The 20,069-nt window shown below is 37.6% G+C and overlaps 1 protein-coding gene across 3 annotated transcripts; it reads right to left on the reverse strand.

Annotated features, from left to right (window-relative positions):
- Positions 1-1,360: 1,360 nt before the first annotated feature.
- Positions 1,361-19,775, reverse strand: STARD4 (StAR related lipid transfer domain containing 4). Of its 3 annotated transcripts, XM_087815490.1 has the most exons (7): positions 19,727-19,775; positions 18,836-18,963; positions 12,326-12,444; positions 11,399-11,448; positions 7,321-7,447; positions 6,712-6,826; positions 1,361-5,842 (listed from the first exon to the last, which is right to left on the reverse strand). In XM_087815490.1, exons 3-7 carry the CDS (start codon positions 12,428-12,430, stop codon positions 5,613-5,615), a joined length of 627 nt encoding a protein of 208 aa, XP_087671616.1. In that variant the 5' UTR covers positions 12,431-12,444; positions 18,836-18,963; positions 19,727-19,775; the 3' UTR covers positions 1,361-5,612. The 3 variants fall into 3 exon arrangements, with proteins under 3 accessions (XP_087671616.1, XP_087671617.1, XP_016080411.1); XM_087815491.1 differs by lacking the exon at positions 18,836-18,963; XM_016224925.2 differs by lacking the exons at positions 18,836-18,963; positions 19,727-19,775 and having other exon boundaries at positions 12,326-14,237.
- Positions 19,776-20,069: the final 294 nt, after the last annotated feature.

The raw sequence follows: 20,069 nt of genomic DNA on the forward strand, positions 1-20,069 counted from the left end.
AGTGACACACAGCTGTGGCTCCTTGGACTCAGGTTGAATAATCTGATTAAATGACTAAACAGGGTCATTTTTGGGTGTTTCCCAGGAACACAAAGGGAGAATGTGCGACATGAGGGAAAATGGATGTTGGTAAACTGCTGGCACTGACCTTAGGGAGGGCCTGTGTTACTTTGTGTGAGTCACCAGATGTATCAGGAGAAGCATATATCTTGCTGCTGGGAATTCTGTAAAGCAATCTGCATGTACAGTATGATAATAAATCACCTAAGAGCCCACCAAAGCTTTGCATCCTGTGCTTTGAAATGTTACCACTCAAGAAAGACACCATGGACATTCTCCTTACATTTGAAACATGGAGTTGAATCTCTCGAGTGTTTTCCCATTCCCTTGGATAAAAATCGTACTTTGTTTCATAGCACTTTTAAACACCATACATACAGTGATGTCATTAAAGTCATAACAGCATTAAAGTTAAAAGGGGAGCTTAGTAGTAATTATTTAATCCAACACAGTCATTTTGTTAGAGACGTGATGCCCAGAAAGGTAATGACTTATCTGAGGTCTTAGTGGGCAAGATAATAAATCTGGGTTGCGCAACTGCTAGCTCAGTGTTGTCACCACTGGAAAGTCGGTTCATTAGGTACAAGGTAAGTGCAACAATCATATAAAAACTGATTTCCCAGAGCTGATCCACTGAGATATGCTCTGGTTGGTGACCCAAAGACTTATTACCAACCCCAGCTCCAAAAGGCTGGAAATCCTTATGCTTGCCTTTCCAGTCATAAGACCCAGACTACTGGAACCGAAAGCTATCAGAGGCCTCTGGGAAAGCTTTTGCCTTCTTGATAAGAGACAGAGGAGTGGTATCATGCCTTCCCCTACTTCCTGACTTGAGTGCACATATAATGTCCACCCCTAGTCAGTCACCTCACCACTATGAGGGAAAGGTGAGGAGGAACTGAGAGCCACTGCCCCTGACTTCTTGAGCTGATAAACACTAACAATGATCTATATCCAGATTTTTTATGAGAAAAAGTAACTCCTTATTTGTTTAAATCATTCAATAGTCATATTTTCTATTGCATACTGTCCAAGGTATCCATAACTGCTTTCTTATAACATAGATCAAGTGTTCCTTTGTAATTACTTCCAGCTTTTTCAACTCCAAATAAAATTATCACCATGATTCCTAATCAAGTTAACACAATTATTTAAGCATATGTATGACAAATATTACAGTACATGTGTCCATATGTTACAGTAATAAAGGCAGAATAAGTCATCATCATCCTGGCTACATAACAGCAAGTCAGGATTCAGAAGTATTGTAGCTAATATTACATGAGACATTGACAGGAGGTTAGCATATGTGTTACTAATCTTTATTTTCCAGTTTATATGTATACTTTTAGAAGAGTTTAGGAAGTTAAATTCCATACTTTAAGTTCAGATATATGAAACTACTTGTCAGTACTTAAGATTAAAGCAACTTATACAGACAGTATCAATGGTAAATAAATTACAAGAGTCTAGAAATTTTATTCTGAAATATTTCATAGCAATTTAAAAATATATACACATTTTATTTATATTAACATATGCTCTTAGTACAATAAAGGTTCTAGTTTTACAGATTGGCTCATAAAGAATATAAATGTCTTAAAATATATAGTATAGCTCTATCTGGACTGCCAGAGATGAATTTTTATTTAATTATACATGTAAAAATCTTTAGAAACAACAAAGTAATGAGGAAATTATAATTCCAATTTCCTGTTCTCTGAGATTAATTTAATTTTTCTTCTATGCTCAGACTCCATCACCCCCTACCTTTAGAAGCTGAATAAGAAAGGCAGGGGAGATATGTCAGACAATTATACAGCACAAGTTCTAATGGAAGTCTGGTCAATTCCCTAACCTTCCCTGGGTTCTGTTCAGTTATCCAGAGGGTTGGGATAGCTACAGCACCCACTAAATTAAAAGACACTGGACTTTAACAACATACTTTAAGGATGCTAGTGTGTTCTTGAGTAAACAGGTAAAACTTTATATCAAAGGGAATAACTCATACCCAAAAGCTTTTTTTTTTTATTACTGGGAGATGATATCAGACATAAAAATCTATAATTTCAAATATATTCAACTTCAATGAACAGTGAAATGAGATTTTTAACATTTACAATCTCTTTAGTACTCTAGAAGTTTCTATTATACATAACTGCAGAACACTAAATTCTCATAATTATTTTTGCTGTTTATTGTGTCAAACTTTAAGAGTTGATAAAGAGTTATCAAGAGAACTAATATTTCATGCAAAAGTATCATTTATGATCAATTATTTTTTCTTGTATGAAATTAATTTCCTTAAAAAAACAGGTACCATGTACTGAAAACAGTACTATGCCAAGTAGTCTTCCTGCATCCATGTTTCTAATACAAACTAGCTATAAGCTAGAGAAAACAATCAACTACATAACAACAATGCAGATTATATTCTTTCATTAACTGCCTTATGAAAAGTAATCTTTAAAGGAAATTTTCGGAAGCTACAATTTTTGTTTTATTGACAACTACTAAGTGATTCATTTCTAATGTTCAGAATTCCCCATTTAGCAAGTGCTGAAGGCTCCGAAAATCAAAGATTTTGTATTTAAGAGTAATTCCATGAAATTCTCTACTTCATATTACAGAATGACAAATTAATACATAGACTACAGAACTGTGCTATTCAGTACAGGCCACTGGCCTCATGTGGGTAATGAGCACTTAAAATGTGGCTAGTTCAAATTAGTAAAGCACATACCAGATTTCAAAGAATTAGCATAAAAGATTAGAAAATATCTTAGTGATTTCTAATATTGATTACATGTTGAAATGGTAACATTTTGGGTCTATTAAATGAGCTCTATTATTAAAATTAAACTCCAGCTGTTTATTTTTATTTTAATGTTGCTGCTGGAAAACAAAAGGACATATGGTTTCATATTATTTTTCTATTCTACAGCACTGCTATAGAAACAGCAGACTCATTAGTTCCAACTCACATATTAAATTTTTGTATCATTATGGTACTTGAGATACATTTTAATACATTAACACAAGGTTCCTGAGCTTAGATTAAAATACAGTTCTACTCTTAAAAACAAACAGAAAAACCCTACTCTACTCTCTTTCATCACCTTCTGTATACCGACAACTGTGCTACACTTTGGTTAGGTATGAGTCTGCAGACAGGCAAAGGAGTCTTTTGGGGAGATGAAAATATTCTAAAACTGGGCTGTGGTGATGGCTACACAACTATAAATGTATTAAACAATCACTGGACTGTATACCTACAACCGGTAAATTGCATAGCATGTAAATTATACCTCAGTAAAGCTGTTTGTTTTTAAGTACACAGCTAGAGCCCAGCAGATCTAAAATGCCATTTAGAAACTGCATATAAACTTCAGGTAATTCAAATACAATTTTTCAACCCATATAACTCAATATTACAATGAAAATTTTCCCATGAGTATCTTTCTATCTGCAGTGGGCCCACAGTAAACAGTGGATTGTGTAATCACTAACTGGAGGTATAAGTTGAATACGACAAAGGGAACATTAAAGGAACTGAGCATGGTCAGTTCATCTGCATGTAGGCGCACCCAGGTCAGGCAATTGTAGCCCTTACGCACAGTATTGTTGCAAACCCTTTACCCAATCTGGGTACCTGGTAATTGAGTATCAGTTAGTATTTCACCATCTTAGAATCTGGAACATAAACTCCCTACTCTACACTAATAAAACCAAATAAAAAAAAATACATAGTCAAAATTAACATTTAACAATTTCCATGGGAAACTGAAAACTAAACTGCTGAGTTTTCTTTTCCTATTACAAGAAGAAAAAAAGTAGAAGAAAAAACCCAGCAACTCAAAGTTACAGTCAGTTTAGAAAAAACATTAATAAATTTCAAGTTGGGGAAATAGGATCACTTATGCATTATTTCTGTCAAATCTTGAAACAAATTACTTTCAATCTAAAAACTGTGAGATTATTCACCATGGATACTGTAGTGCTGCAACCTTTTATTTATCTTGAACATCATTGCTAACAGCAAAAATACAAAAATAAAGATGAAAACCAGCTCAACTTTTTCCACTTTATCAAAATGTGTCTGAGGAACTATGACTTATGTTCTCTTGGGAAAACACAACAAAGTAAAACACAGATCAAATCTTCATGCCCTTGAACCACTATATGCTCTTGTGCTTTTTGTGGCCTATCTGACATGCATTTCCAGAGCTCACTTTACCCCATATTAACCAAGAAAAGAAAAGAAAAAAAAGAAATGAAATAGTAGAAATAACACAGAAAGAACTCACATTGAACAATGAACCAGATTTCCAAACGTGTACGTGAACAGAAACAGATGCATACAAAACTTTGCCTGGACACATTGAGTTACCTCAGGTTCTCATTTTAAAAGTAAACCAGGTAAACAGTTTAAACACCAAATTCATCTGGAATGTTAAAGAGCCATCTGGAATGTTAACGAGTCACCTGGAATGTTAAAATCGTGTAGGAATGTTCCCATAAGGCAGCCGCAGAATCAGGGGACCTATTATAGTCCACTGTAGTTACAAAATGACTCATCTAGCATTTGAATAAATCTCTGAATGCATTTGTTATAGTTCCAGACAAAAGTTACATCACAATTGTGAATGTTTATGAAGTAATTAGTAATACTTTATGAGTTGAGTGATACTTTTAAAACTGAAACATGTATAGAACATTCATTGCATTTGACCTTCTGGAGAGATGATTTTTTGTTGCTAAATACAGGTACCACCAGCCACTTTACACAACTCGGACTACTGGCCAATCAATGTGGTGCCCCCAGCACACAGTTGGCAGTTTTTGTACTGTTTTATTCATGCATAAATGTTTTCAGATTACCAAAATAAATGCACATAAAGATACAATTATATTTTTAAAGATATCCACAAAATAATGCTATCTAGGTATCAAAATTGAATTGCATTTGATTTGAACCTATACTTACTATCATATTGATCCTTTTCCTATTTCTGATCTTTTCAATACTTAAAGTGCAAGTCAATTCATAATGAAGTTAATGTCTATAAGATTAGAGAGAGACTGGCAAACTCACAGAGCATAGCAAAAGTAAAGTACTAATATTTAACATCAAAAAAAAAAAAAATCAAAACTTTTACAAAATTTTCATAAAGCTCTAAAATAGATGATTTTAACCTAAGAGCATGAAGCTTGTGCTCTCTCTAACTTCCAAGCAGCCAAGAAATCCATACTGAGGCACTATTCATTTTCTTAAGAGTTTGGCTCAAAGAACTGTTATCTACTTCCTGAGGGATTTCTGTCATACTCTCCATTCCTAGACACACTACCATACCAAACAATGTGCAAATAATTATTTCAGGAAACTACAATGCCCTCTCTTAGACAGCTATTTACTTTAGGAACAGAATAACCCCAAAATATCTCAAATTTCTACAGGCTATAAAGAGAGGAAAGGGTGATGATTTTTACAGGCCATGGAGCTAAGAGGAGGAGTTGATTCAGAGGACCACAGTACTACAAGTTTGAATGTATTATGCCTTCTGTAAGGCTTTTCGTAAATCACCATAGAAGTTGATTAAAGTGCTTGCCATGGCTGTATCCACTGCAGACTGAGGAATCATCCCACGCAGGTCCGTCTGAATATAGCCTGTCAAAAGACTCTGGTTGGCATTGTCTTTAAGTGGGACACAAAACCAACCGCAGGGATGGTTATATCCACGAACAAAGTCTGCTCTCTTTTCACTCCAGTCAAGACTTACACCTACAAGGCAATTTTAACATAACACCATTAATAGTAATAACTGACATAAGTCTAAAATGCTCACTAAAAAGTATTGTTAGATTCTTGTTTGAACATTTTTCTTGTTATCCCTGTAGATGAAAATTCAGCCCTAAGAGTGACCATGAAAGAATGAAAAAATAATAATTACCAAGTAGAATTCTGACAGGGGGCTAGATAGGTAATGGGGAAAGTTCTAATCCCTTCAGAATGGATGAAATCATGTCATCTTGGTAACTCCTTGGACACTAAGAATCTTGGATGTTGCATCCAGGCCTCAAGGTGCCAATTATCACACCTATGGTACCACCAGTCCCCAAAGGCATTCCCATATCCAACTTTGGTACTAGCTGGTTAAGAATAAACAAGTAGGTGGTTAACTATAACTATAACGATCTTTGCCACAAGTATATACAGAAAATTTATTAACTTACCTATATCTTAGAAAGCAGGAGCCTTCTAAAAGCAGTATTTTTAATTTTGAAAAGAAGAATATTATACAACTCAGGGAAGGAAAATATTCTAATACATACCAAGTCTATTTTTCTACATATATGATTAAGAAGCTGTTTTTCATTTACTGGATCTGCTTCTTAGAGGCAGTCATGTGACCCATGTTTGTTAGCTGTGACCTGGAGGATACCACGCAACTATAAATTAAAAACTTAGAAAGATTTCAGAACCCTTCTTGATATTATTATTTTAGTTCCTAGGGCTCAGTATTTGCAACAAAGCCTAGTGATTATAAAATAATTACGAAAATATATCTTGCATAGAAAGAAACATCCAGCCTAGAAAATTCAAATATTTAAAACAAATTGAAAGACAGTATAAGGTTTTGAAATCATTACCACAGGATAAAAGCCCTTCTTTATAGTCCACAGTGTAGGAGAAATCTACAAACTCTCTTGGAGAAATGATATTCCAAAGCTGACCAGCAGTAGTGTAACGCATCACACAGCAATTCTAAGGAGAAAAGGTAACAAGTGTTACTACTATAGGAACACATACACAGACTCATATATCATAAGCTCATCTTCAGTAAGAAACTATTACTCATTTAAAATGTATTATAATTAGTAGTAATAATTCTTACAGTGATTCTGACAGGTTCAGATCTCTGTTCTAAATCTCGCTGCTATATATACATGAAAAAGATATATAATCAAAATATAGAGAGATGTTACCCTGTATCTAATCTCTAATTCAATACAGTCACTTTGTATCTGTACGATCTTCAATTTGGAAGTAGGTAGTAGACCATAGGTGTTTAACTCAAGCTTTTTAAAAGGCAGCAAGGATTCCCCTGTGAGATCTTTGCCACAACTATTTATTCTCAAAGCAATGAATGCAGTGTGTACATGCCCATACCTACATGGGCACTCTCTCTCTCTCTCTTTCTCTCTCTCTCTCTCACACACACACACACACAATCTGAAGTAACATTTCTAAACAAATACCTCTTCAAATTGCTTCAAAATGTCCAAAGAAGTCATTAAGCTGTCCCAATCCAAGCGACAGGGACCTGGGCATATATGGTCCATTATACCATTGACACTGTCATCTATAACACCTTGGGCTTTGAAACTGGAGAAAAAAATATTAAAGTCAAATACTGTTAGAATGAAAAATTTCAGCATGCCCTAGTAGTTTAGAACTAACTTTAAAAAGAGTAGATTTAATGAAGATTTATCAAAGGGAGTAAATCCCAACAACTTTTCTGATAAATTAAGTTCTATCAATTATTTTATCAATATGTACTCTTTGTCCTCAATTCTCATAAGAGATCTGAAGCCTATGTTATCATGAACACAGTCAAGTACCGTCATGATATGACATGGCCAAAAACAGTCTGCAGAACACGTAATGATTCCATTTGTTTCACATGCTACTCTTTTCTCAGTTATGCTCTAACATGTTATTAATATATACATATTGTTACCCTGACTTTTAAAAATGTTTTATTAGGAACAGAAAAACAGGTCACCTAGGAATAGAACACCCAGGATTGATTCATGAATAATATTGAAACAACATATTTGAAAGGCGGTATTACATATTGGTGGGAAAGACATATTATTCCGTAAATAATGCTTGGATTCACTAGTTATACTAATGGAGAAAATAAAAGCTAAATCTCTACTTCACATCACTGAAAACAATTAATTCTAGATAGAGTCAAGACCGCTAGGTAAAATGCAAAAACTACTAAACTCTGCAAAAAATATACAAGTGACCATCTTTGTGACCTCAGGATACAGGGGGATTTTTTAAATACACAAAAACACAAATACAAGGTGGTTAAAATTTAAAACTTGCAAACCACAAATAACAAAATAAGTAATTTCTTTAAAAACTAGCTCATATACTGTTAGAAGATATGTGCAACACATATAAACAGATATATAATTATTATACAGGATGTATAATTAACTCCTATAAACCAATGAAAAAAAGATAGACAATCCAAAGAAAAGATGGGCAAAGGACATGTTATGACTGACCGGAAATGATGATAAATTTAGAAAGATGCTCAACACTCATAATCAACTAAATACTAACAAGATACCATCTCATATCCCTGAGATTGGCAGAAATTAGAAACTTAATAAGAGATACTGAGTGGAAGTGAATGAGAACTCTCAAACTGCTACCACCACCTCAGCAATTGGACACTGTCTAGTAAAGTTGAATGACGCATATCCCTAAGACCCAGGCCCATCCCCAAAGGAAATCACACGTGTGCAGGCGACATCGGAGAAGTTTACTATAGCATTGTATTTTATAGGGAAGAATTGACAACAACCTAAAGAGTTATCAGTAGGCAAATTTGCAAACAGATAAACACATTGTGGTATATATATATAGAAGTGAAAGAATAGATCTATCTGGCTAAATCCTGAAAACAAAATATTAAATGGATAAAATTAAAAGCAAGTTACTAAAGGAAACACATACACACATGTGGCCAAAGTATGAAACAGAAATAACACACACAGCCTCCAAGATAACATTTACCTCTGGGGAGAAAAGACAAGAGAAGAAATGAGAGACAGGCTGACTTTAACTCTATCAGCAACACTTTGGGGGGTGTTTTTTGTTTTTTTAAAACATCTGAAGCTGTTTTATCACTTTACAGATTTCAAGTTCTAACATAGTATCTCCCCCATCCTAAATCTGTTCTTCCCTCCTGTGCTCTCTAACTTGGAGTGAAGGAAGGGGGCTGAGGGTAACACAAATCAATCTAGTCAGCCAAATCAGAAATCTGGGATTCAACTTTGACTTTTTCATTCCAACAGTCAGAATTAAGTCATCACCATGTCTTTTTTTTTTAAAGGTTTTTTTTTAAATTCTTTTATATATATTTTTTACTTTTAATATATGTTTACTGATTTGAGAGAGAGGAAGGGAGAGGCAGAGGGAGACAGAGAGATAGAAACATCAATGATGAGAGAGTCACTGATCTGCTGACTCCTGCACGCCCCCGACTGGGGATGAGCCTGCAACCCGGGCACGCGCCCTGACCGGGAATCGAACCATGATCTCCTGGATCGATGCTCAACCGCCGATCCACGCCCGGCCAGGCAAGAAGTCACCATATCTTAACAAGATGATTTCCTACATGTAAAGTGCTTAGAACAATATGTTTCTCAATAAATGCTGTCATCACTATCATTATCATCTACCATCACCATCACTAAATCTCTTTCATGTTCATTTGCCCTTTTCAACTCCCATGTTTTGTCTTTAGTTTGTGCACTCTGTGTCCAACTCGACATTGATTTAGTCTCTAGCTCTTTTGATCACATCTCTTTAAAAATCTGAAAAAAACCACAAATGTCTTCCCAGGAATATACACATTGATACAAAACTTATTTTTTAAATATGTCTTTATTGATTTCAGAGAGAGGAAAGGAGAGGGAGAGAGAGAGAGTGAGAAACATCAATGATGGGAGAGTCATTGATCGCTGCCTAGCCCACAACCCGGGCATGTGCCCTGACCGGGAATCGAACCCCGATCTCCCAGATCCTAGTTCGATGCTCAACCGCTGAGCCACGCCCGGCCGGGCGATACAAAACTTTGTATACAAAGTTTTAGGGGAACCTCAAGAAGCTAGCCATGGACTCCCAGGGTAAAACCTCTTCTCTGAACTCTGCATGCTCATTTCACAATGCTATTAGAGTAAATTTAAAATCCTTTGAGGACCAGAGATGTGGGGGTGGGGGTTGAACAGAGAGTAAGTGCAATTACTGAATTCCTTAGTTTATCGTTCAAAACTCCTACACACATATGTTCTCACCACCCTCATACTTTATGTTCCAGGTATACAAACACTTCTACCCCCCTAAACAAACTTCTTGAAGTGTTTCCCATCTGCGTTTATGTAGTAGATGCAATTCCCTCTGCCTGGAATATGAATCGGTCCCCTATTCCCTAAAAAATACCAATTCTTCCTTTTAGACTCAGTTTAAATATTGGCTCCTGTATGAAGTCCTTTCAGATCACCAAGCATAATGCTCCCTTATCGCTTTTTACACTTTTCAACCCCCATTGGGAATTACTGATCTAAAGGATTAACTTTCCACCCTTGCTTACAATGCTTAATCCACTCCAGTTTCCCTGTCCTCATCATAAATACTGTATGACTCATCTTTCTGGAAACACTATCTCCAGTATTACACTTCAGAATATTCTGTATATAGTAAGTAGGGCCAGACCCCGGTTCCATTTGAAAAAGGGCTGAGTCCCAAGGATGTGAACATTCCACCCCAATTACACAAGGCAATTATCCCTACTGGCTTTGGAAAGCAATGCTTCTTTTTTTTTTTCTAGTTAAAGGGATAATTCATGTTCAACTACATGCAAGTACCAAGAAGTGGAAATAAAAAGCACCTATAAAATCACCACCTAGAGGTAAACATTTAGCATTAAATAAAAACATTTCAATATGTAAAAATATATAGTCAACTCACGACTGTGCTACACACAGCTGAATACTTGCTTTATTCTCTTTAGATTATATGGGGAGCATTTTCTGATGTTTTTAAATAATGTTTTAAAATGTGCTTTTTAAAAACTGTAAAATATCACATATTTCCATGACTTAATAATTCTTCAGCTGCTGATTGTTCAAGTTGTTTATAATTTTTAATATTATAAGCAATGCTGTGATGGTAGAGACAAAGTATTTAACTACTATCTTTCTGATGATTTATAGCATAAAGTATGCTACAGCACTGAGCAAACGTAGACGAGTATTAGAATAATCTTACAGATGATGCTAAGAAATTAAGATCTTATCAGTCACTTGACAATATTATTTATGATCCCCTCACTACCAACTCAAGTGCACAAGGGATATGAACATAGGCTTTGACTTTATAAGGTGATTTGCTTTTCAGAAAGTTTAAATCTTAAAAGCAACGGCCTAATTTTATTGGCAATGATCATTTGGTGATCATTAATGTGCGTGTGTATGTGTGTATAAAACGTTTAGCAATGTCTTAAGAGCTACACAAAACTGAGAATTTACTTACAGATATCCATTAAATTCTTCTGAAGGTTTTCTCCAAATTGTGACATCTCTCTAGAAAAAAAAAACAGTATATGGTGATAACTGCCCAAGAGGAACTCTGGATATAAAACTGATAATTTAGACTTTGCATTAAAACTTAAGTAAATATTCAGAGATGCATAAAATTTATAAATGATCCACATTTGAATTTCTTCTTTATCCTAAAGTTCTTCACATTTTACTTAAATCATAGACCTCCAAAAGAGATTTTTCAGTAGCTTAATGTGACCCAGACACTGAAGACTCAGTGATGGCACCATCTCATTGGCCATTACCATTTCCCTTATTCCAATCGTATTCACTGACACATTCAGACTAAGATGTTAGAAATGCTAAATATTTCATTCTGAACTTGCTCATATCTTTTTAAATATTAAACAATTCACATCTATTACAACAGAGCTACCTTGAATTAGTCCCTACATTTTTTTCTGATTATTTCCCAAGAAATTCTGAATATCAGAATAGCTAAAGCACTTAACCAGAAGAGTCCTGGGTTCTAGGTTGGCTCTGTCAACACTTGGCCATGAGATAGATTGGGCGAGTCATACTGGTAAAAAAAGAATACTAACTGGCCACCCTCACAGGTTTGTTGAAATATCTGAAATTATTCCAAACTATCAATTATTATACTTCCTAAAATTGACAATGATACATTTTATTTGTTGACTTAAGAGCTATTCTTTAGGCTCTTGTTGCCATGAGTCTATTCTCATGTTCAACATCTAAAGAACTAATGAAAGCAGTGCAGGATTACTATGTTCCTCTATAACCTGTTAAACCACCCACTTTATTAGCAAAATTATCTATCCAGCACATCCATCTGAAAGTCATTAACCAATTCATTAGACAGAAGATACACCCCAAATAAGTAATTAAATTCATTTACCGTTTTCTTTGCAACACGCCACTTATCATCTTCAGTGCTATGGTACTGGATGAGAGTGTTTTTAAGTTTAGTTGCAAAAGCAGCAGCATCAGGCAGGCCTTCCATTTTTTATTTTTTCCCTGTTACAGAGACCAAGATCAGCATCAGCAAACAGCACAATTTGATGCAGTAGGGCTGTGGGTTTTAAATGTAGCTTCATAATAGAATCACCTGGGGAGTTATAAAAGATACCTATACCTGAACCCCACCCTAAATCAACTAGTCAGAATCTTTGAGAGTAGGAAATGGGCATAGGTTTTTTTCCTAAATGCTCCTAAGGTGAGTAACACATATTCAGGGACAAGAATCACACATTTTAAGTTATTAAAATCACTCATCCTGTTTTCCCTTTCTAATAGAGTCTAATAAAAAGGAATAAATTATAAAATTCCAGATCACTTAAGGGGAAAAAAAAAAACTGTTTCCAAAATACAAAAATAATACACAAGTCATAAGCTCTTTAAAAATTCCTTTAATATTAGCCACTGGAAATTTCTATTTTACTATACAACAGATTTAGACTTATTCTAGCAAACAAATGAGAACCAGAACTGGAAACCTCTTTTTACTTATATCCATTAAAGGTAGGGCTACAGAACTTCAACCAATTTCAAATTTTTTAAGAGCTCCACTGTTTTCAATATCATATTGTTTTTGATGAAGTGTTACAAGATTCAGTTAGGTACCTGTGTAAGGAAGGAGGTACTATGAAGACTTTTAGAACCACCAAGTACAGCATCAATAGATGCTTCATAATTTTAAGGTAACAATATTAATTATATAGAGTAGAAAAGTACTATATCATTAATAATCCCAAAGACAAGGTACTATTCACCATTATTTTTAAAGGGAAATGATTATTAATCCTGAAGATAACAAACTTAACATAAGGGATTCCGTAATGTGATGGTTTTAAAACACTGCTGCAAACTCTTTGACACACTTCCCATCAAGTCTGTGACTGCACAAGTTCCCAAGCTAGGTTAGAACAGTCCATGCAGCTTCTGTAGTGAAGGCAAGGGGTGGGGTGAGAGCCAGGAGGAGCGGGGCAAAGAGAGGGAAAATGGGGGCATCTGTAATACCCTCAACAATAAAAATACATTTTTTAAAATGCAGGTTTCTTTTAGAATGGTTGCTTTGGGAGCCTTTGATCAACATGCAAGCATGCAAAAATCTAGCTATCCTGAAGATGGCATGTGGAAAGACCCAGGGAAAGACACCACTCCTCAGTCCCAGATCCAGAAGCCTACTTAGAGCTTCATGCCTAATGGACATCTCTTGCTTCCCTCAATCTGCCTTAGTCTTTCCTAACAATTTGCTATTAAAAGGGTAACTGAGCCAGCTGCTCTAAGTCCAAACCTTGAAATCACCCTTAATAGGAATTAAGAGATTCCTTATCCATACCCCCCTCATCCCATTTACCTACAATGGTCGTGTCCTACCAGCTTTCCTTCCTGTTCCTCAAATAGGCCAAGCTTGTCACTGACTTTGGGCTTTGGATCTGCTATTTCTCTGCCTGGATTACTAGATCCCAAACCTGAGCATGACCAACAACAACCTGTAATAACAATTTTCTGGTTTGCACCCCGTCCTTATATAGTCTTCTATGAAGTCACTATTATAGCCTTCTTTTGTTTTCTTCATAGTGCTTATCACTATCTGAAATTTGATTGTTCATTTATTGGTATACTGTATTCTACTCTGACCATCACAGCCCCAACTAACAGCAGGGGCCCTTTCATTCACCACCACATCCCCACCACCAAGAACACTGCCTGGAACACATCAGGCCCCTATCTTTGTTGGAAGTGTGTTTGCTTCAAAGGATGCAGACATCAGGATCACCTTTGTTATATTTTGAAGTAGCTGCTGCTGTTGACAAAGACTCCCTCCTTAGTCTCCTCTGAGTCCGCTTTTTGACTAGGCCTAGCTCCCTGGCTTGCCCTTAACCCCCCCGGTTCAGTTTTAGCAAGAATCTTCCTAGGTCAGTTTAGTAAAAATTTGCCACCCTCAAAAAGTCCTCATCCCACCCTCAATCTTACCACTCTGGCCTGCCTTCAGCAAGAATCCTATCAAGTTGATTTAGCCAGAGCCCCTCTTACCCCTAATGTTTCCTCTTAGTAATTTTCCATCCAGGGACACCTACCCTGCTCTTTGGCTATAAAATCTCTTATCCTTGTTGTAGTCAGAAGGAAGCACAGTTCTATACTGAGGTTTCTTTTTCTGATTGCAATAGTTCTTGAGTAAGATTTGCTGTTACCACTTTAACTTCTGCCTGCCTCAAGTTGTCTTTGACACTGTTTTTAGATGTTAGATTTCAGGGCCCACTGCTAGACAGTGTGATTCAGTGGGTCTGTTCTGGGGTAGGCCCTAGAAATCTAGGTCCTTGAAAAAGACTCACTGATCATTCTGTTATCCAGCCAGGGTTGAAAACCACTGATCAAAAAGCTAAAGGTCGAGAGAAATAAATCAATGTTGTAGTCAATATTTAAATAGCACAACACAGAACAAACATGTCATTAAAAACTATAAACTCTGAAATAATTTAGAACTGTAGGGGAGGAAAAAAACTTTTTCTCTACTCTTAAGGTTCTGTCTCCAGAATGTGTGAATTAAACTGACAAAAGATAAGTTAACAGGAGAAAAGGTACACACATCTTATTTGATGTTAACATTTAAATTTTTTCTGCACAGAGACCTTCGTAAAAAAGAAGTGTGGTAAAGGCCTGGAGAGGAGTGGGGGCTGGGTGGAGGGGGCAAAAGAGGGTAAAATGGGGAACATCTGTAATACTGTCAACAATAAAAATTTTAAAAAGAGAGAGAGACATGAAAACAATGCAACGCATGATCCTGTTTGGGATCTCAGACCAGAATAAAAACTGTTACGGAGGATATTATTGGGACAAGTAGCAAGATTTGAAATAAGGACTATAGATTAGAGAAAGCAATGGGGCAAAGGTTAACAGTTGGTAAATCTGGTGGAAAGAAAAGCAAGAGTTCTTTCCTCTATTCTGGCAACTTTATTTAAGTTTGAAATAAAATTTCTAACTAAAAATTAAAATGTAATGTTTAAAAAAAAAGTATCCTAACACTCATAGAAAGAAAATATTGAAAGTGTAACAATATCACATGAGATAATCACTAAAATATTCTTTTTCTTTTTTAAAATTTTTATTTATTTTTATTTTATATCTTTATTGCTTTCAGAGAAAGGAAAGGAGAGGGAGAGAGAGAGACAGAAACATCAATGATGAGAGAGTCATTAATCGAGCCCGCAACCCGGGCATGTGCCCTGACCGGGAATCAAACCCCGATCGCCTGGATCCCAGGTCGACGCTCAACTGCTGAGCCACACCCGGCCGGGCTAAAAATATTCTATTTACCCCAAAGTTTAATCAATATTGCAAGAAAAAAAAAGAAGTAGAGACCCAAAGTAGTTAGACTCAGGGGCTTATACAGCATTTTAACAAAGGGTCACAATTTGTGGAGAAGTGACAAGACAGAGAAAAAGGGTTTGGGCTTCTAGGGATGATAAATTATGGGAAGTAATTATATGGAAAAAAATAACAGAAGACAGGGTTATTTTAGTAAAGTTTATGCAGCCCATCTTGATGCCAACTTTCTGTCTCCAGTGACAAGAGTTGTCCGCCTTCTGGTATAGCAGAGGGGACAGAGAAGACCTTCACAAAGGGAAATTTATGTCCTACTTTTAGGCAGATAGTGGGAGGAAAAAGAGCTCTTTTTTTCATTTGCCGCTGATTAATTGTCTTCAGCTCAAAATAATCTTATCCCAAGTGGCATATTTTGGGGTGGCATATCCCTTCAGAAACTTGGAAAAGTATATATAGAAAATTCAATAATAGAAAATTTAGGATCTATGCAAGTGGTGCCAAGTGTATTAACAAGTACAGATCCTACTCACAGACTAAAAAAAGTGAATGAGCTCATTCAAAAAGTCTGTCAGTCAGGAATATATCCCATTTCCACACAAGAGATTGCCAACCTGATAGCTAGTACAATGACTTTATTCAAGAATACGTTATAAACAAGCATAAGTTCTGAGAGAGGACTTGTAAAATAAATTTCATTTATCTATTACTGGGATCATTATAATGAAACAAAATTCTTTAAACCCAAAGGTTGCCTGCCAGGTTCCTGTGGTTGACAGGTAAGGTAAGTTTTTATAAAATATTTGATAGAAATCAAAGATGAAATGGAAAGTGACTATTATATAAACAACATTATCTCTGTACAAATCCAGGACACAAAATGTAAACAATAAAAACTACCTATAAAGATGAGGACCTGAATTTTTATGGTGCTTACCTTAGTAATCATTCATTCCTACTGATCAGAGTAAAGTCCAAACTCCTTAATGTGGCTTATGGGCTCTTCTGTGAACTGGCCAAGCTTCACTGCCTAATTTCTACTTTTCTTTCCTGGATTCCCCTAAAGATTAGGTTAGCTCCCCTCCAATGTTTTCTCACAGTAACTCTGTAATATGATTATTCACTTGTCATCTCCCATTTCACTGTAAATCTTTTGGGACAGAAAATGTGAAGTTTAGTATGCAGCAGGAACCCAGCAAATAAAACAGAAAAAAACGGGTGGACAGTGAGCTACTAGCCTCACTTATGGGAGACCTCAAGATATCTGAGGCAGGCCCGTTTATACTAATCATCCTTGAGCTTCTGAATGACTAAAACTTCCATTATTACACCCTTCAAGTAAACTTTTACTGCAACGATAACAAAAACTAAAACATTAAAAACTGTTAATGAGCCACTTTAAGGGTGGTGGAGTAGGAGGTAGGAAAGGGAGAGAACAGACTATAAACTTGGAGAGCTCTCTTTTAGCCAATGAACTATTTAACCAGAGAGTGAATTCTTGCATGAATTTTTGTTCATCAAGAGTAAGTCCAAAAGAGAATAATGGTTACTGTCTAAACTATCTGTGTGTGGGTAGGCATGACAGAGGATCTCTGGAAATATATTCCAGAACCAAGGAGGGGCAGTAATGGGGTAATCAAGGTCTTGGCGTTCTCCTAATATTACAGGGAATTCATGTTACTTGAAAGGAAAGCATACCATATGCCCTACTGCAATCTCCATCTGCAGAGAATGTCAGGAAAATGTTTTAAATACCATTCTGAACTCCTTCTTACTAATTCTTTTTTTCCCTTTCTTGACCTTATATCAGGAAACTCTCCAACTCTACCACTTACATTTCAGAGAGAACAAGTACCACTTAACCTTATCAGAATCTAACAGCTCCATATAAAAGATTATATGCTCTTGACAGTTTTATTCCACAGTGCTGAGTAGAGCCCATCTTCATTTTTTCCTTACTTTACCCTTTTTGTTCATGTTTTCTATATCCATGTTTTTGAAGTGATCACTGGTATAGATGGGGGAGGGGGCGCATCAGAGTGGGCAGCCTTTCCCAGTTAAAATTTTTCTATAATCACCATAATCTTTGATCAATACAACCCCAATTTTTGACAAATATATGTCACTGTGAAATGGTCACAGGTTGCATTTTATTAGAACATAATAAACATCTCAACCTCTAAAAAAAATGAATGCCATAAAAATCTGTATTTACTTATGTAGTCTGATTAAGTCTGAATTCACTTGTCAAAGAAGCTCTTATCAAAATCGACGTTCTATTAACCAATAGATATGAGTCTCATTTATGTGAATAGCTTCAATTTAACATGCCATAGATTTACCCCCAAGATGCTGTGCTAACCAAGGCTCTGTACATTATATTTTCTTCCTAACATAAAAATTTCAGGATATGCATTATTTCCAAACAATCATGAATTGGTAATTCAGCTTTTCCAACTCAGTCAAGTACAGAGTTTCTCATTTTTGAGAGTGGCCGTAGCAGGTATGCAACAGGGAAGCCTACTTCTGCAATGTGGCTAATGTTCCTGTTTTAGTGCTCACTTTGGCTGCTTTAAGTATAAGCTTTACAACAATGCTGAGACTTTTTACCACACTTAAAGCCATATTAAATTCTAATTATACCACAACTTTAAGTTTACGTCCAAGTTAATTCAAGCTCCTAATTCTCTAATCCTTTATTTAAAATAGTAATAGTTAACATTTTTTGATCATTTACTATGTGATCCATTTTCTGGCCACTTTATATTGTTGTTGTCTTTTTTCATTTAATCCTCATAAAGAACCTTAAGAGTGGACCCTATAATTATCAATATTTTACAGAAAGGGAAAGGAGCAATTAGGGAAGTTAGGTCACTTGTCCAAGATCATAGAGCTAGTCAGTGATGGAGCCAGAATTCCATCCAACCCAAGGCTTCCGCCTTCAGGGGCTAAAGGTCTATTTTGTAAAACGCTGAACGCTGATCACTGGCTAGAAGACACTTTACGTTAAAAAATCTGACATCAGCCTTGGCCAGTGTGGTCCAGTGGGCTGCACGTCCGCCCAGGCACCAAAGGGTCACACCTGTTTGCTTCCCGGTCAGGGCACGTGCAGAGGTTTCGGGTTCAATCCCCGGTGGGGGTACTTAAGGGAGGCCACGGATCGATCTACTGATGATTCTCGCCCTTCTCCCCCTCTACCTTCCTCTTTCTCTAAAAAATAAATAAAAACATATATATATCTTTAAATCTACTCTTTAAAAAAAAAAATCTGACATATTGAATTTGTCATATTTCGTCCTGTCTTTTGAACCCAAAATAGCTCAGGTAATCTTTCTTAATGGTAAATTCAGGATAGCAGTAACAGTCAATTATCGAGGAATTACATGAATTTATACACTTAGCAGCGAACTTGGACGACACGTACAGTGAGCGCTGGAAGAAGTTGTCTCATCATCAACATCGTCCTAGCGCTCACTGGGCGGGGACGGGCGCGTGCTGTCTGTGCGTCTGCTCAAAGCCAAGAAGCGCGGCGCCTTTCACAGGCCGAGGCCTCAGGGACTCTCCAGCACCGCCCTACAAGCCAGCGCATTACCGCCCCTTCCCCATTTAACAGATAAAGAAACTGAGGCCCAATCGGTGTCCAAATCCTTAAGCCGCTGAGCAGCGCGGAGAGCCCGGGTGCAAGCCCCGGGTTACTTCCGGAGCGTCCCCTCCCTCCCTGGGGCTCCCCTTCCCCTTCCCCTCTCGCCCGCGAGGTCCACACCCGCCCCGGCACCGGGGGGCGTCGTCCCCGCCCTCCACCGCCGCCTCCCTCACGCCACCCCCCGCAAGGCTCCGGGAAAACGCACCGGGCTGGGCGCCGGGGCTGGGCGCCGGGGATGGCCACCGGCCGCCCGCCCTCCCCGCCGCCCCGCCCTCCCCGCCGCCCCGCCGCCCCGCCGCCCCGCCGCCCCGCGCACTGACTCACGGCTACCTGAGAAGGAGCGAGGAGGGGTCCCGGGCTCAGAAGCCTCAGGCCGGTACCAGACGCCCGGCTCTCGCCACCTAGACGCGTTAAAGCTCTCTAAGCTTCCCCGCCCCTCGAGGCCGCGGGCGGCGGCAGCCAATAGGCGTCAAGCCACTGCAGGTCGCAGCCAATTGGAAGGCGCGAAGCTCGTCGTGGGGGGGGGAAGGTGGGCCGAACCCCCAGCCACGCCCCGGCTCGAACCCCGTGCCCCGAGGTCTGGGAAGCAGAAGTTGGGCGGAGCGCCGCGGGCTGCTCGGATTAGCTGGCCGGCGGCGTGCGGAGTGCTGATTGGTCGCCGGGAAATGGACCG

Source organism: Miniopterus natalensis, chromosome 3 (genome assembly GCF_054644295.1).
Source record: "Miniopterus natalensis isolate mMinNat1 chromosome 3, mMinNat1.hap1, whole genome shotgun sequence".
Classification (NCBI taxonomy): domain Eukaryota; kingdom Metazoa; phylum Chordata; class Mammalia; order Chiroptera; family Miniopteridae; genus Miniopterus; species Miniopterus natalensis.

Excerpts from the sequence above, each read along its gene's own strand:
- STARD4 (XM_087815491.1), bottom strand. The coding sequence starts at position 12,430 with ATGGAAGGCCTGCCTGATGCTGCTGCTTTTGCAACTAAACTTAAAAAC. Across the intron at positions 7,448-11,398 it reads GAAGAATTTAATGGATATCT|TTTCAAAGCCCAAGGTGTTA; the intron begins GTAAGTAAATTC and ends TTTTTTCTCCAG. Across the intron at positions 6,827-7,320 it reads TTTTGAAGCAATTTGAAGAG|AATTGCTGTGTGATGCGTTA; the intron begins GTATTTGTTTAG and ends TTTTCTCCTTAG.